At 37.9% G+C, this 16,562-nt stretch overlaps 2 protein-coding genes across 9 annotated transcripts in view; both read right to left on the minus strand.

Moving 5' to 3' along the window:
• Positions 1-16,562, minus strand: part of LOC142097997 (uncharacterized) — a 1,069,021-nt gene that overhangs the window by 181,614 nt on the left and 870,845 nt on the right. The gene's annotated exons all lie outside the window — the stretch shown is intronic.
• The window catches only part of SSBP2 (single stranded DNA binding protein 2), a 152,967-nt gene that overhangs the window by 95,845 nt on the left and 40,560 nt on the right, over positions 1-16,562 (minus strand). For all 8 annotated transcript variants that reach the window (XM_075180295.1, XM_075180326.1, XM_075180316.1 and 5 more), the window contains exon 2: positions 6,519-6,591. In XM_075180295.1, coding sequence (XP_075036396.1) covers positions 6,519-6,591 — 73 coding nt within the window. The remainder of the gene's footprint in view (positions 1-6,518; positions 6,592-16,562) is intronic.

Raw genomic sequence — 16,562 nt, forward strand, 5'->3', positions numbered from 1 at the left:
TTACATGAGATAGAGAGTATTAGTTTCCCCCCTTAGGAAATATTTTTTCAGGGTAGAGGTCAAGCCGGTGTTCCTCTCCAGGGACCCTGTCCCTTACAGGAGTCCAGCAAACAGGCAAGATTCAAACAGGTGTCAACAGTGAGCGTACTGAAAGATACGCGACTGGTTAGTTGTCACTTTTAGGGGCATATTCAATTTCCGTGGTTTCCGCCACGGAAAAACTATTACCGGTATTACGGTAATAGTAAGCCGGAATCCAGCGAGAAAAGTATCGTTATACTGGTATTTACGCTCACTATTACCGTCATTACGGGGCGCGTTACTTTTGGCTGCAACGCCAACAATTGAATATGCCCCTTAGTGTAAAACTCCCCGTTGACAACAGTGTACATTTTATCCAGTGATCTCTCTAGACTGATTAAAAGCCAGAACATTGGTTTCATCCTTTAGTGGTACCCAAAGAGTATACAGAGATAGTATTAAATACAATTAAAAACAAAAAAGTCCATGTTTGTGGACTTTGTGAGCCTCTTCATCCTTAGGGATGACACACTAAGTTCTCCATGTACGGTTGGCCCCCACTTACATGTCACATATTGAAGATTACTGAATTTGAACAGACTTGCAGGGGAAAAAAACAAACATTGTTGCTTTAAAGAAAGGCAGACTTATTCTTTAAAGCAACCACCACAAAAAAAACCAAAATCTCCACTGTTAAAGTACAAATACTATTCATACTTCGTACTAATCATATTCAAAACAATGCTAGGTAAAATTTCCATCCAATTCACACCAGACAAAATCTCTAATGACTACCATTCACGGTTCTGACGGGCAGTATGGTGATTTTGGAGCCCACTAATGCAATAATGTCAGGCAATGTAGACATTATTGATGAAATTCTCCTGACTGATTCTTAGTGTCTGGGACACACCTAAGCGGTTTCCATATATAGTGAATTCCACAAGTGGCTTTGGACCTACAGTTCCATAAATACTTTTCAGATTGACAAATATTATTGTTAAAAAAAACCAGAAGAAAATAAAAGGCAAAAACACATGAAGTGAAGAAGACCTCAATAAACCAGGAAGAAAAATGCCACAAAACACATAAAATCCTCGATTTCTTTAAATAAACCAAATACAGTCTGGATACTGTACGCATTAATTCAAGTCCGTCTGACAAATACAGAGATTTATAAATATCCACATTAGTGGTAATTGAAATTAGGAGGCTCATAACCTTCATTCACATCCTCCAGTTGATTTGGGATGTAGTACACACCTTATAAATTCTCCATCACCTCCCACAAACGAGAGATAGCTGTGAGATAATGTGGGAATTCACATAAGGGCTTTAAGAAGTGACTTGCTAGCACTGTACTTGCCAATCAGTCATTCTTGGCTGCCCACAAATACGGCCAACAGTTACTTTTGGATAAATGCACAAGGAACTTCATAAAGCCTTAGGTTTAATATTGGCAGGAGCTGTGGTAATTCAACCTCACTGTTAATAACTCATAAACCACTTTTCCCAACTTATGTATTTTCAGCACTTCTAAATGCTCTGTTGTAGAGCGCAAACCTTGATTTGCTCTCCCAGGGGCCACCCCATCTGCTGTACAGCAAGAAAAACAAGCTGTAAGCAAAAATTAAGGATGCATACTAAAGTGAACTGGTTAAGACTGTAACACTGTGCACTGGCTGTAACAGACACAGCTAAAGCAGAAGACATCATGAGAACCAAGCCTCTGTATGAATAATAGCTGGTGACTCTAATTACATATATAGGTAATATGGGTTTCCCCAATTAAATCAAATAATTATCATCATTTCAGATTTGAAAGATTCCCGTCTATGGGAACAGGTAGCAAACGTGCTCACCCAGCCAAATAGGTTAACAGGTACTTGATCATTCAATAGACTAGTACCCTTGAGGTTACAATATTGAGTCAGGTAGACTTGTACAATAATCTAAATAATCTATAGGACCACATTGCTCTGTGTGGAGGTTTCTAAGGTAGTACAACCTTACCAAAGTCCCTCTGCATAGTACCATCTATTGGGCATTCTGTCTTCTTATTGTTTTAGATTTGTTTTTAATGTGTTGAAGGTGACCCATCACAAAAACTATGTATCCATTGGTCTTGTAGGATATTTTGTATTAATAAACCAGTTTTCAGTTATTATTTACCACCCACCTGCCAATCATGTACTACCCATCCATCACCCACATGATACCCATGAGATGCATGTCAAGAACCCATCTCTCAGCCATGTGATATCTATTTAGCACCCACTTCTCAGCCATATAATTTAAGTTAAGTGTCATGTCTGGAATTAACCTGGTACTTACAAGCTGCTGAGCTATGTGAACAGATGCTAAGTAGTGACATTGATTGCTCATTACAGCAGGGGCGGATCCAGAAGTTAATTGTACCGGGGGCGATTTAGACCCGCCCCCATTTTGACACCTAAGGCTGCTGACGGCTGCACACAAATTAGCCACAGAAAAGTTGTCCAACATGTGATCATCTCAGAATATCAATAAAAGTGGTTCACTATAAAAATGCCTTATTTATGTCTGTTCCATATGTCCATGGAAGACAAACTATGCTGCTACTAATGGGGCAGTTTTCTTCTTTTTTATAAACCTTATTTCTCTTTAAAACCATACTTGCCTACTTTCTGGCAGTGCAGACCGGGAGAGGGGAGTGACTAGAGGGCGGGAGCGGTCAATCTCGTCATTTTGGCCCCGCCCCCCTCAATGAAAATGCAGTTTTGTTGCGGGGGGGCAGGGCCAAAATTACGCGATTCACTGCAAATCGCGTTAGTTTGGTCAGGGAATTGTGGTATATGGGAGACTTGCCTGCTCTCCCGGGAGTCCGACCCGGATTTCGAGAGTCTCCCGGACTTTCTAGGAGAGTTGGCAAGTATGTTTAAAAGAGATAACATGAAGCACCGATCTTTACACATATAGTCCTTAAGTCTACAACTGTGAAATGAGACAATAAGGACTTGTACAACCCTATCCACATTTATTGCACTTTTTTCGGAATACATGCATGACAAGCACGACAATGACGCGATTCTTACCACTGCATTCAAAGCCAGTAACCTTATTTTGCATGTTAACTAGTGCTACAAATACAACATATTTTAGTGGTAATAGTGCAACACAACACATGTGAATATGTGTCAAAAAGGCATGTCAGAAAACATGTCTAGAGAGAGCATTAGTTATTGTGCATTTTTATCCATTTTCCCAACGAATATGTGAATGAGCCCTTTAAGTCAATCACACATCAATGTATTTATCTTTCTATGGAACCCACAAGTAGATCTATAACTTACAATTATCCTAAGTGCAGCATTTCATCTAGTTACAGCAGTGTTGGCGCTCAGAAGAAATGATTGTCTTGCTGGGCTGGACAGAGAAGTTCGCTAGCAAATTGATTGAAATATAATAGAAAAGTTTCAGACTGAAGAATGAAATGTAATTTTCTACATTATTGGCAATATTCAAAAACTGTGAGATGGTTTATTTAGTCTGTATGAAATCATAGCACTTAGAACAGCAGGCTACACAAATGGAGACATAATCTACAAGCCAGAACAGCTAAACAAAATGTGGAAGTCTGCTCTGGGTCAGTCCAGGCACCACAGGTCCTCACCATTACAGACACTGAAAGCGCACTACAGACTACAGTATGCTGCACTAAAGATCTGCTAACTGTGCGGTTTACCATTTATTTGCACATTATTAAACGCAGAAGAATATATACACCCAGACTAGACAAACCCCCCCTCAAAAAAAGGGTTATTATTACAGTGTGAAAAGTCAGTTCCAATTAAGACTTGCATGTACCGTATTTCCCCATGCATAGGACGCTCCACTGTATAAGACGCACCTATATAAATCATGTGAAAAAATTGAGGATAAACATTATCCTCAATTTTTTCACAGAGTATTTGTGCAGCTTATACAGAGGAGAGACAACGCTATAGGGAATTCTGACTTACCCTGTCAGATGCTTCCTCTGTCTGGTAAAGTCTTCTGTCTTCTCTCTGTCTGATCCTGATGCTGAAAACCCGATTAAGGTCCTCTCTGCGATGTCTGGAAGTCCTTTCAGGACCTCGACAATCCTTTCAGGACCTCAAAGTCCTGAAAGGACATCCGGACATCGCAGAGAGGACCTTAATCGGGTTTCTAGCATCAGGATCAGACAGAGAGAAGACTTTACCAGACAGAGGAGTCATCTGACAGGGTAAGTGCTACTACCCCTGTATAAGACGCACCCAGTTATTAGACCCAAAATTTTGGGGGAAATGGTGCGTCTTATACATGGGGAAATACGGTAATTGTAAATAAGGAACACCACACCCCCTCAGCATCTACATACACCAAGCCTGGGTACGCTCTCTAAAAAACTTAGGAGCCAGTATTTTGTAAACAATTATTTTGCAAAGTGCCCTAAATTATTATTATTTTTCCCCATTTAGATATACAGATAGGGACCCAGGTAAAGCATTATATAATACAGTTGTCTAGTTTACCAACAGTTTATTCAGGTGCAAAAGTTGCGTTGCGTCAAAGCAACAAGATCATTATTTTCGTTGTCCAACTTGTACTAGACTGGTAAATGGGAATTGCACTGAACCACAGCACTAAAACACTTCAGCCCAAATGACTATTACTATGTACCCAACCTGGGCACGTAAATCCATTGAGACAAAAACCATGGGCTCCACACAAACTATTACTTTCACGAATTTACACAGGATGCTACAGTGCTTTGAAAGAAGCTAGAACTTACATATAGTCTAGGACAGTGGTTCCCAAACGGTTTGCCTAGGCTCCCTAGGGTGCCTCGGCGGTCTCACAGGGGTGCCTCGGCCAGGGTCAGTGGTAAGCAAGGCAGGGGGACTACTTGGTAATAATTTTGGCTTAGGGGTGCCTTGAAAAAATTATGGAGACCCTAAGGGCGCCTTGAACTGAAAAAGTTTGGTAATGCTGCAACAGTAAATTAATTACTTGATTGAATTGATAACCAAGAACCTCATGATTTTTATGTGTTGTAGCTTATATAGGACTTCACACAGACATTTATAAATCAACCGGTCTCTCAAAATGTCAGCATAACAAGCTGTATGAAGAGGGCATTATGAAGATATACTTTTGAAAAAAAAAACAAAAAAAACCTTAGTTAACAACTTGATTAAATAATTACCTAGTTTTGATCTTACGCTTGTCTTCCTGGTAGAGTAACAAACGTAACAATGAGTAAATCACATGCTTGGATAGCTTTTCATATGGCATAAACTAAAGTTCTAGATTTCATAGCGATTTAACCTCGCCTAGCTTTCTTTTTCCTTGTATATGGCATACTTGCCAATTCTGGCAGTATGATCTCCAGGAGGGGGCTCTGTCATGGGGACGTGGCCACACGGAGTCACGCCGTTAGGCCCGGCCCCTGTCAGAGGTTATCAATAGTGGCCTATCACAACAGGGGGTGGGGCCAGGATGACACATTTAGCTCCACCCCCACTCACTTCAACTATGAGGGCACAATCTGAGAGACTTCCCTGCTCTCCTGGGAGAACTCCCAAAAATACGGGAGTCTCGGAACATTCAGGGAGAGTAGGGCACTATGGTATATGGCCGATCCTGTTGTTCTCACCAATTCCAAACTAGCACTTCAGAAACTTCTGTTCATTTTTATCTCAGGCTATGTGTCTAGATTTACTTGGGGCTTGTCTGTGTGGTCAATCGATGACCATTCACATTTACCAACCAGTATTTCTCATATGCCCTAAAATTATCTGAACATTCTTATTTTGTGGCGACACATTAGGTCAATATTCGGATATCGCCGACAACCCTGCATATATTGCCAGTATAAGACAATGCTTTACAAAATCAATCGATTATCCTCTTCATCGCATAGGTGGGAATTCAGCAATGCAACATCACGACTGAACGTACCATGGCACCCCGACATTGCCGATTTCCACTGGCAGAGATATCTGTGATGATACACTGCCTCCGAGTGCCACCACGACTCTTCGGGAGACACTCCGTGGACAACTGAACCCCCCCTCCCCCCCCAATACGGCTATTATATCTGGCTACTGATTAAACTAACCGTTGCGTGTGTATGTGTAGTAGGGAATATAGATTACAAGCTCCTTCTGGGGCAGGGACAGATGTGGATGGTAAAATACTCTTTGCAAAATGCTACATAAAATGTAGCTAATATAACACACACATATACAAAATATAAAATATATATATATATATATATATATATATATATATATATATATATATATATATATATATATATATATATATATATATAGACACACACACACACACACACTAAGAATAATAGTAAGAAAGATAATGATACTACTAATAGCCTGATTCCGTTTCCCAGTCCCCTGTATGCTGTTCTACATTGCATACATGCAGACACATCAACCTTCCCCGTAAATAAAAAAAAACACAAAACTCACCTCTGATAAAAATGTCTGAGCAGACTTCTGTGCCCCCACGTGTAGTAGGTATTCATATACATATAGAGCTAATCTGTTAAAAAAAAGAAAAGAAAAAGGGAAATAGAGTTACCCTGTGGATTTGCAGAAATGTATAGTAATATTTAGAAAAGGCTTATAAATCAGCCACCATAAACAGCACAAATATGAATATCACAGTGGCAATATCATAACTATTGTTATTCTTGGATACAGCATGAGTTCTTTTGTTTAAAGCCAGTAGTACAAAGTTTGTTCATATTTTTTCAATTATTTAAATAATTTGATATTGGTAAATGGTAACTACTAACACTCCAAAATCAGAGCCACAGTCCAAAATTGTTACTCGTATATATATATATCATGGAGCAGATTATACAGTGCCAGTTTAGCAGATAGAGAGCCGCATGTATGTCCCACTTATAGGGGGAGAATCTATCTAGCGAGATGAATTTGAGTAGCTCCCGAGTTCCCTAATCAAGGTCTGGGTATAAGGTCTGGAGTGGAGGAAATAAGATGATGCTCCCAGAAACCTCCCCAAACTCCCACACTGGCAGAAGTAATGCAAAATAAATCTAAAACAATTGTGATTAATGCACATTATCCCGCTGCAACAATAAAAAAAATGCTGCAATGCATATATAGCACATATTCTTCAAATGTAAAAACATTGTAAACAAGCAGAAAATGACATCATGAAGAGTAGAATAGGCAGTAAACATATACAATAAAAATAATTACAAGAACAACATTCTATACTGGTTAGATTTCTCTATCATCAAACCTGCCACCTTTAGCTGCCTGGTTCTATGAAACTATTGTGCCATGTTGGCGTGATAAACATTGCAGAACAGCAATTGCAAAAATCCTCTTACCACTCATGTCAGGGAATAGAGACGGCTGAACTAGTAAAATATACAGTACATTAAAACGAGACACACTATGGAAAACAAGTGTAGTCTATTAAAGAACACATACCATATACTTATAGGTAACTATAGTGATTAGAAATCGTGTACTTCTGAAAGCTGGGTGCACACAGAACTTCACACAGTCAGTGGTATGGTCCGTAATAGTGATCTACCTAACAAAAGTCTTATTTGTTCTCATCCTGGCTGCTCACAACAATATATCTAAATCTCATAGGTGAACATGTGAAAGCTTGTCCTCATTGGGACGCTCTACTTCAAAGTGATTTAACTCTTCTGTTACCATGCAAGTTTTACTAAATAATGGCCCCATTTTCTTTATTTGCATGTGCATTTTGCATAAATAACCAGAGCATAATAAAATTTGTTAGAAGCAGCTTTTCATAAAGACACTCTGCAAAGCAGCAGGATCAACAGCTGGGGACTACTACAGTTTTATACGCCCTTTTATCCCCCGCCACGATTTTTTATTATACAGTTTGGGACAGTCAGTCAAGGAACCCTACCCACTCAATCAGGTGCAAATGGTAAAACTGGCAACACACAGCTACATTAGGCAGGTAGAAAATTGCTCTGTACTAATGACAGCCCGTGATGAGCAGCACAGCTCATAAGAGTAAGATTCCCAACCAAGGCCTTATCTGTGTGGACTTTGCATGTCCTCCCTGTGTTTGTGTGGGTTTCCTCCCACACTCCAAAAAAAGTGTGTGTGTGTGTGTGTGTGTGTGTGTGTGTGTGTCTCTGTCTGTATGTGTGTGTGTGTCTCTCTGTCTGTGTGTCTCTGTGTGTGTGTGTGTTTAGACTGTAAGCTCCAATTGGGCAGGGACTGATGTGAGTGACAAATATCCTCCGTATAGTGCTGCGGAAATAGTAGCACTATATAAATAAAAGTTGACAATGTGGTGGCAGTTCTCTATTTATGTCTTAAGGTATATTCTATTCATACACACAAAAATCTGTTCCAACACGCTTGTTAAACCACAACTAATCTGAAGACCTGAAACCACCCTACATTGAAGAGCATTAAAAATGTATGGGAAGGTAATGCTGATACAGCAGCAATAAGCAGAGCCAGAGGGAATGAGAAATAAAAATACATAAAATATAGCAGCATTAGCAATACATGTCCCCAGAAGAATGCTTGATTAATCTTCGCACAATGCCAAAAACACAGACATTACTGTAGTGAATGCTGGGTGAAGACTACGGACACTTAGGGGTCAGTCACACAGGCACATTGCAGGGGTTTTTAAGGCACTACACCTAACGAGGTTTCATGATCAAAATGCTGTATAGTACTGTATATTTGACAACACCCATTTCATTAGTTTATCCGTTTATTTCTGTAATCAGGTTTCCTATACTTGTGTCTCCAGCCATACTAACTAATGTAGCTATTGGCTGTAGACACACCAGGCTGCCAGTTTGCTGGTGGAGACAATATTCTTGAGAATGCAGCTTATTAATGTTATCTAGGAACCTGTGACATCAGTGGTGGTACAGCTCCTACGGAATGTTACTGCAGCCTGCATTGTGGCTGCTTGAACAGTGTTCTGTCCATTGGTGCAATCAAATGTTAATATAAAACACAAACATTTGCTAGAACACTAACTTACCAAGTAGAAAAACGAAGTCTTTGCATAGCAAAATAAAAGGATGACACCAAATTCAACAACTTCTGTACATTTTTTAAAAGTGAGGTATTTAGCCACATGAATCAGAGTGTAGTCAGCTACACTAGATATATGCAAAGTGAAAACAGCCAGTTTATACAACCAAAGATAAAGAGGATATATTACCTTTGATTGCAAGATTGCACTTGATTACAACGTACAGGTGCAAGATATTGCAAACACACTTTCAAGCTTCATTCTACGTACAATTAAAATAAGCACATATGTCAGACTTTTCGTGAAGTCAAACCCCTTATTTATCTCTATTTACACAAATCTATGTCCCCAGCTGCTCTAATACTAGACTATGAAAACAACTGTAACTAGGTATATTTCATTTGATTTGTTTAAAAACATAGAAACTGAACAGGATGACAAAACTGACTATTATCATTTATTAGATTTAGCATTTGATTTTTAAGCCATCAAAAATGAGCAGATTTTTAACCCCCAAAACATTTAGCAATTATTTTTAGTAATATTTTAAACACAATATTATTACGTTAAATCAACATAAAGCATCCTTTACTTTATAATATGAAATAACTACTACTACGATGAATATAGTGCTATTGTCAAAACAGCACTTGTAAGTTGAGGAAAGCTAACACGACTATTTATACCACAATTAATGACCTTAGCACCATTGGCTAAATTGGAAGAATTGGGGTAGAATGACTTGTAGTGTGTGGTGTGTTTTACTAACGGTTTAAAATGTAAACATTACATTTGTGATCTGTATTACTTCAGAATAGTTATTTTCTATCTGGTCAGTGTACAAAGATAATTGTTTAACTATAAAGCTGTAATGCCATATATCTTAGTAAAAAAACACAAAAATCAGCATAAAATCAGAAAGACATTCTAGGATGCCCTGTTATACTTCTTCCCTTTGTGTATAATGTATATATGACTATATAATGTATATATGACTATATATTTAGTGGAGACTTATATGGCTGCAGAGTCTCTCAGCTGGAATGTATTTGCATTTCAGCTATTAAACTAGTTCCCAAATTTAGTGTCACCTGATTCCTCCATGTACATGAAGGCAGAGGAAATATAAGGTGGATGGATTGTGCCAAGAACGAGCATGCTGAGAAGATGTGCATACCAAAGCCTCTCAGCTCATTACGTCATATGGTATGTGACTATGGTTACCATAGCAATCGCTTGACACAAACTTGTAAGTCATTCATAGTAGACTGAAAGAAAGAAAGGCAACAAAAAACGTGGGGCGAAAAATAAAAAATAAAATAAAATGGTAATTTGAGTGAAAAAAAACAAAAACTAAAAGACTTTTTTTTTTTCAGGGCATTGCAGCTGTAAAGTCTAAATAAGCATATTGAAAAGGACAGCTCTTTGGTGCTGAAGGTACTTGATCAGTGCATGCTATTTTCCCTTCCAGTAATCATAATAAGAATGTAAAGCCATACTGAAACAAGTTTTGGTTTAAAGGTCAAGCCAACTGCCAAGATCTGCAACTGGCCAAGTGTATTGTTGGTTTACTGTATGTACTGTACTTCAACATTCATTCAAAGCAAAATATATAATTTAGGGTCAATTTGTATTACACATATTCACATCTGACCACCATACTAAATTGCACATTCAGTAATAGAACCTCCGAAAAATGACTGTACTGAGCAATAGACCATTTATAGTTTATTACTAATTAGCATGCTTGTATTTCAAGAATAGAGACAAATGCTTGGCAAGGAAGTTTCTCTGTACAATAATCAATGTTATCAGTTATAGTCCCAATGCAACACTTATATGGCAGTAAGAGCCCACACAGTCTTCACAATTACTTCTACTGATGGTAATTACACAATGTGCTGTTTTAAATAGACATTTCATGTAAGCAATTAAGAAATCATAAATAAAATCTATGATGCCTAAAAAAAACTATTAGAACAATTAAAGTAGAGCACTTTAAAATAATTAAAAAAAAACTAAAAAAAAACTAACACATTACACATTTTGTCAGGTTCCAAGGCCACAAAACAAAAACTATTTTTGCAGTATACTTCAGATTTTAAATTTGTTTAAAAGGGGGAAGAAAAAAAAACGACAGTGAGCATGAGAGTAAACAAAGTCTCAGAATACAATCTGAAAAGCATATCTCACGAGAGCGCACATTTTCACATAGATTGCTTAGACAGATTACCAAGAACTATTACAAAATGCCACTGCAAAATGCAGGTTCCTATCAGGCAGATGATTTATAGCCATACCTTGAAAAATTGGCAGAGTTTGTTTTTGCAGCAATGCTTACTGAATAGAAGTCAGGACAATGATTCAATTACTGGATAAATGATGCACTGTTTCAGAGGTGTATTCACCATATCTTGTTGACATTATTTATACAATATAGCTATTACAATTACTGCTAATGATGTGGAACGCAGACCTCTAGCCAAAGTCTCAGGTACCAGAGCTTGCACTCAGAAAACTAGTAGAGTGGGGGACCAGACAACAAATGGCAGGTAGCCTTAAACGTCAACAATACTTGTGTGTACAATTAAATTATATATATATATATATATATATATATATATATATATATATATATATATATATATTATTTTTTACTTGCCTCCTGTATTGATCATGAAATAGTTTTAGGTTTTGTTAATTTTTCTTGATTGTATACATTAATGCATTTTCTTGAATATCAGAACAGGTCTGTTTCCAGAGAAGAAAATGTACATATTGCTGCCATATTTTTGTGAAAGACCGCCTTAGTATACTTACAATGCACAGACGTAGTGTTAAACATCAGTTACACCACATGTCCTAGGCAACAGCGTTTGACATGCAGTGGTAACGAGCACTTGCAGCCGGGGGGAGTGTAATCCACTGATTACTACACATTTTCCACCCATCCTGTAACATATTCTCCTGATCCGCCCCCTGAAACAAGCGATTCAAATTGGGAGCCACAGGTGTGCAAGAACAGAGTTGCCACTCTGCTTATCGTTTACAAATCTTTACAATGCCACCACCATCGTTGATTTGTAAGGCGCCACAAATTCTGCAGCACCGGACAGTTCGCATACAAATTACATGGACGCAAAAGACATCACAAAAGAAAAGAAAAAAGAAATAAACACAAATATAAAGAGACATAAAAAATATATAGATATTAAATATAAAAAAACACAAATATAAAAGTACAAATTCAATTTGTACAAGTCAAAAGGGAAAAAAAAAATCATATCACTAAAACAAATAGAAAATAAACCTAAAAGCATAATGGGTACACAAAGAAGATGTAGTCATGAGACATAGGGTAAAGAGGGCCTTGCTCTTGAAATCTAGAGGATTACACTTGAGAACATTAATATAACTTGCTGACCCACTATTATATACTGGGATCTGAGCGTGTGGTAATACATAAATGAACAAGTTGTTAAAAATATGCAATGTAAAAACTCTTCATGCATTATGGTATGTGCCTGTTGTGCCATTAAACAATCCTTGCTATAAAATAACTGCAAGCATTCAGCTTTCTACTACAATAACAGGGTTAGCTTCTTTCATTACAGAAGAAAGACAGCTGTACAATAGTCCTACAAGGCTAAGAAATAGGATTTGTGCTGAATACCTGTTACAGGTATATGAAGATTCACAGAGGACATTAGGCAATAAATTTCAAGGCACAAGTAGGCTATATATGACTATGATTGATGTCATCTTATTTCAAAAGTGCAATAAGAATTAAAATATTTTTGGGAATCTTTATTTACACTAAACTGCACATTAAAAATTGTGTTAGAAATCCTAGTAATAACCCTATGTAAAAGGACTTTTCTATTCTTCCCTAGAGCATATTGTGCCATCTGGCTTAGCTCACGCGTCAATCAAACTGAACGAGGCACTCACACACCTGCACTCAGTGATACAGCTTCTCGCTGGCCCTTAAGCATTGAAGTTATACACTTTAAAGGGTGCTTAAAAACGCTTGCACTTGTGCCTTCCAAATCACACGCACATGCTCATAAAACAGGCCATCCGATGCTGTCAAAATAACAGGTAGGGATTTTCTTCTACATCGCTGTTGGCTAAAATAGTTTCATGATCTAAGAATTTGTTTGTTACTTAAAAAACCCTCTGCTTTTCACAACAGCATCAACATATTAGTTAAACATTGGCAAGATAAAAATTGCAAACACAGATGCCAAAATTACATATCTTCCTGTGCAAACAAGTCATTATTAAGTTAATGTGTCCCGCTGCCACTAGTAGCATCCACTCTACATCAGCCAGGAACAAATACATCATTTCTAGTTATCTTAACAGCCTACAGAAGAACAAGACTGAACGCTGTGAACGCACAGGAGTTTGGGAATATAAAAACTTTTTCTTTTCTTTTTAACACTTTGGACTTATAGGGGTATATTTACTAAACTGTAGGTTTAAAGAACTGGAGATGTTGCCTATGGCAACCAATCAGATTCTAGCTGTTATTCTGTAGAATGTACTAAATAAATTATAACAATAATCTGATTAGTCACTGAGCATTTTAAATATAAATGTGATACATTGCCTTACAGTCCCTGGGAGGTGAATACAGCTTGCATATAAAAATAATTTACTATGGATGAGTGCATTTATGGTTATTTGGCAAAATGCAGTACCAAAGTACAAATACCGTTCTGTGATATTACTGTACAAATGCAAACGTTTTTATACAGCAGCACATGGACATTATTAACATGTATTTATATTGTGCCTATATCTTATACAATGCTTTACAGAGAATATTTAACCATTCATATCAGTCCCTGCCCCAGTGGAGCTTACAGACTATATCCCTTTACATACAGATACACAGACTAAGTTTAATTTTATCAGAAGTTAATTAAGCCACCAGTATCTCTTTGGTGTGTGGGTGGAAACTAGAGCGTCCGGAGAAAACCCATGCAAACACAGGAAAAAAAGATGCAAATTCCATACAGATATGGCCCTGGTCGAAATTGAACCTCAGCTATGTGAGACAGCAATGCTAACCACTGTGCCACAGTGCTGCTCATGGATATACAGGCCAAGGTGAAAGCATCTGCAGGGGTGACAAAAATTAGCATCTTCAGGTGAGAGGAGTGAGGTGGGGGCATTTCGTGCCAAGAGCAGACTAAGGGGCAGATTCGATTTGGCACAAGATGACGCGGTGCGTCTTCAGAACAATCCGCGGAGCCACATCGCGTCAGAGTTTTTATAGAAAGTTCCGCTCATTCGTCACGTCCCATAAAAATGTGCGCAGAAAAATGAGCAGATGCTTCTTACTGTAATTACTGGCAAAATGTGTATCTGAACAATATCTATCTATTTTAAATTGTACTTATTATATATCAGTGTAACCGATTGTCGTGAACATAGAGAGCTTGCAGTTACTTATAAGGGATAATTCATAACTGCAGTGTAAATTAGGTTATATTAAATGAATCCATTGATAAGTTTAAAGTGAAAAATTTAAAGACAGAGGGCTAGATTTACTTAGCTGCGGGTTTGAAAAAGTGGGGATGTTGCCTATAGCAACCAATCAGATTCTAGCTGTCATTTTGTAGAAGGTACTAAATAAATGAAAGCTAGAATCGGATTGGTTGATATAGGCAACATCACCACTTTTTCAAACCCGCAGCTTAGTAAATCTAGCCCAGAGAGTCTGATGTAAATGTGTTTGATGGCTTTGCACACCCCAGTGTGAGAAGATAAGCCTGCCACCTTTAGCAGCTCAAAGATCTTTTACGGTTAGTTTTAGACACTTGAATAGACTTTGTGGGGCCGATCACAGCTGGAGATCCTGGTAGGCAGCATGTGAAAGCCTATACAGGTATTTAGAAATATGACCTTCAAAAGGAAAATGTTGTCATAGTTCATATTTTGGGAAATCTGGGAGGTAGTCCATACTGAGGAGCAGAAATCACACCAGGGTTGTGAATGACAGGTATGGGTGGTATCCGTGAACAGCTAAAATCACATTTTTGGAAAAGGTATGTCACATTGTCATAATTCCATCATGTTTGGTATTTAAATGTGCGGGAGATTATGACCGGTTTATTGAAGTTATTTCTCTGGGACATATCTGTGAAGAATTACCAACAGGTCAAGACTTTGGGAATATTTGTGAGCAAAGTATAGTGACACCCAGGGGACATCCCTGCCCCCAATTTGCATTAAACGCTGCCCCTGTGAAGACCATCCCATTTCATTTCGCTTAAAAACCTGTGTTCTGAAGGAACAAACTGTCAGACTTTTTGGGGAAATCAAGTTCCATTGATAAGCTGACCATCTTCCTAGCCAATTCCCCATGGCACAGATTATGCAACTCACGTAAGTGCTATTCTGAATGTAACCCCTTTTTATTTTAAACTGTTTTTGCTTCTTATGTCAAATCTATTAATTGTTATTCATTATTTTTTTATCTGTATGCCCTGTATTTTTGTATATTAAATCCATAATTTAATAAGTTGCGTCCTTGAAACTAACAAATCCATAGCCTGTTTAGAAGAGGCAGATTGCTCGATCAAGTTAACCCTTGGAATGCCAGTGCGTGATTTGTTGATAGATTTGATTAACAAGCTGTGTGTGCTTGTATTTACATTTGTGTAACAGTCTGGAGGTGTGAAGAGTTAACCCTGTGTGTGCTGGTGTGGGTCTTGCAAGTTTGTGCAACTAGAAGCCTGTGTGGGACAGTATATTGGGGTCCTATTGCCCGTATTTAATAGGTGGTGGCAAACCAGAAGTGTCTGGGGGTGTGAGAGCGATGTGTTTGGGGGCGATTCTTTAGGACTATAACCTGTGTAATAGGTAGAGAGAGACTGCGGGCTGAAACCGTGTGTGACCTCATACAGCGAACACCCCAAAGTCACGGCAGCTGGGAGCGTGTTCGTGACACCGATGATAAAGCAGCAGGTAAATGTTGATTTTATAACATTTTTAAAATCTTGTACAATAATGACCAACAATCATTTTTGACCTTACCCTGGCTCAACATAAGAGAAATTGGATTTCAGAGATGTTAAATTCAAACAGATGGCTACATTTAGGTAGCTAAGAGCTTGGTCTCCACACATAGAGATGCACATGCTGTGCCTACTAATGTTTCCCAAGACCATGGGCTGAAATGCCAGAGATGTACACTGGCAATCTGAGGATTACATTCCTAATAAATAAATGTGCCTGCAAAATATACATTTATCTAGATTTACTTCTAGATAGGCAGCTATATAGTTCTTGACAACATTTGTTACATATATATCTATATATTATATCTCTATCTCTCTCTCTATATATATATATATATATATATATATATATATATATATATATATATATATATATATATATATATATATATATATATCTATCTTTGCCTATATATCCCTATCTATCTATCTCTATACATCTATCCCTATCGA

The sequence above is a fragment of the Mixophyes fleayi genome, chromosome 1 (assembly GCF_038048845.1).
Source record: "Mixophyes fleayi isolate aMixFle1 chromosome 1, aMixFle1.hap1, whole genome shotgun sequence".
Taxonomy (NCBI): domain Eukaryota; kingdom Metazoa; phylum Chordata; class Amphibia; order Anura; family Limnodynastidae; genus Mixophyes; species Mixophyes fleayi.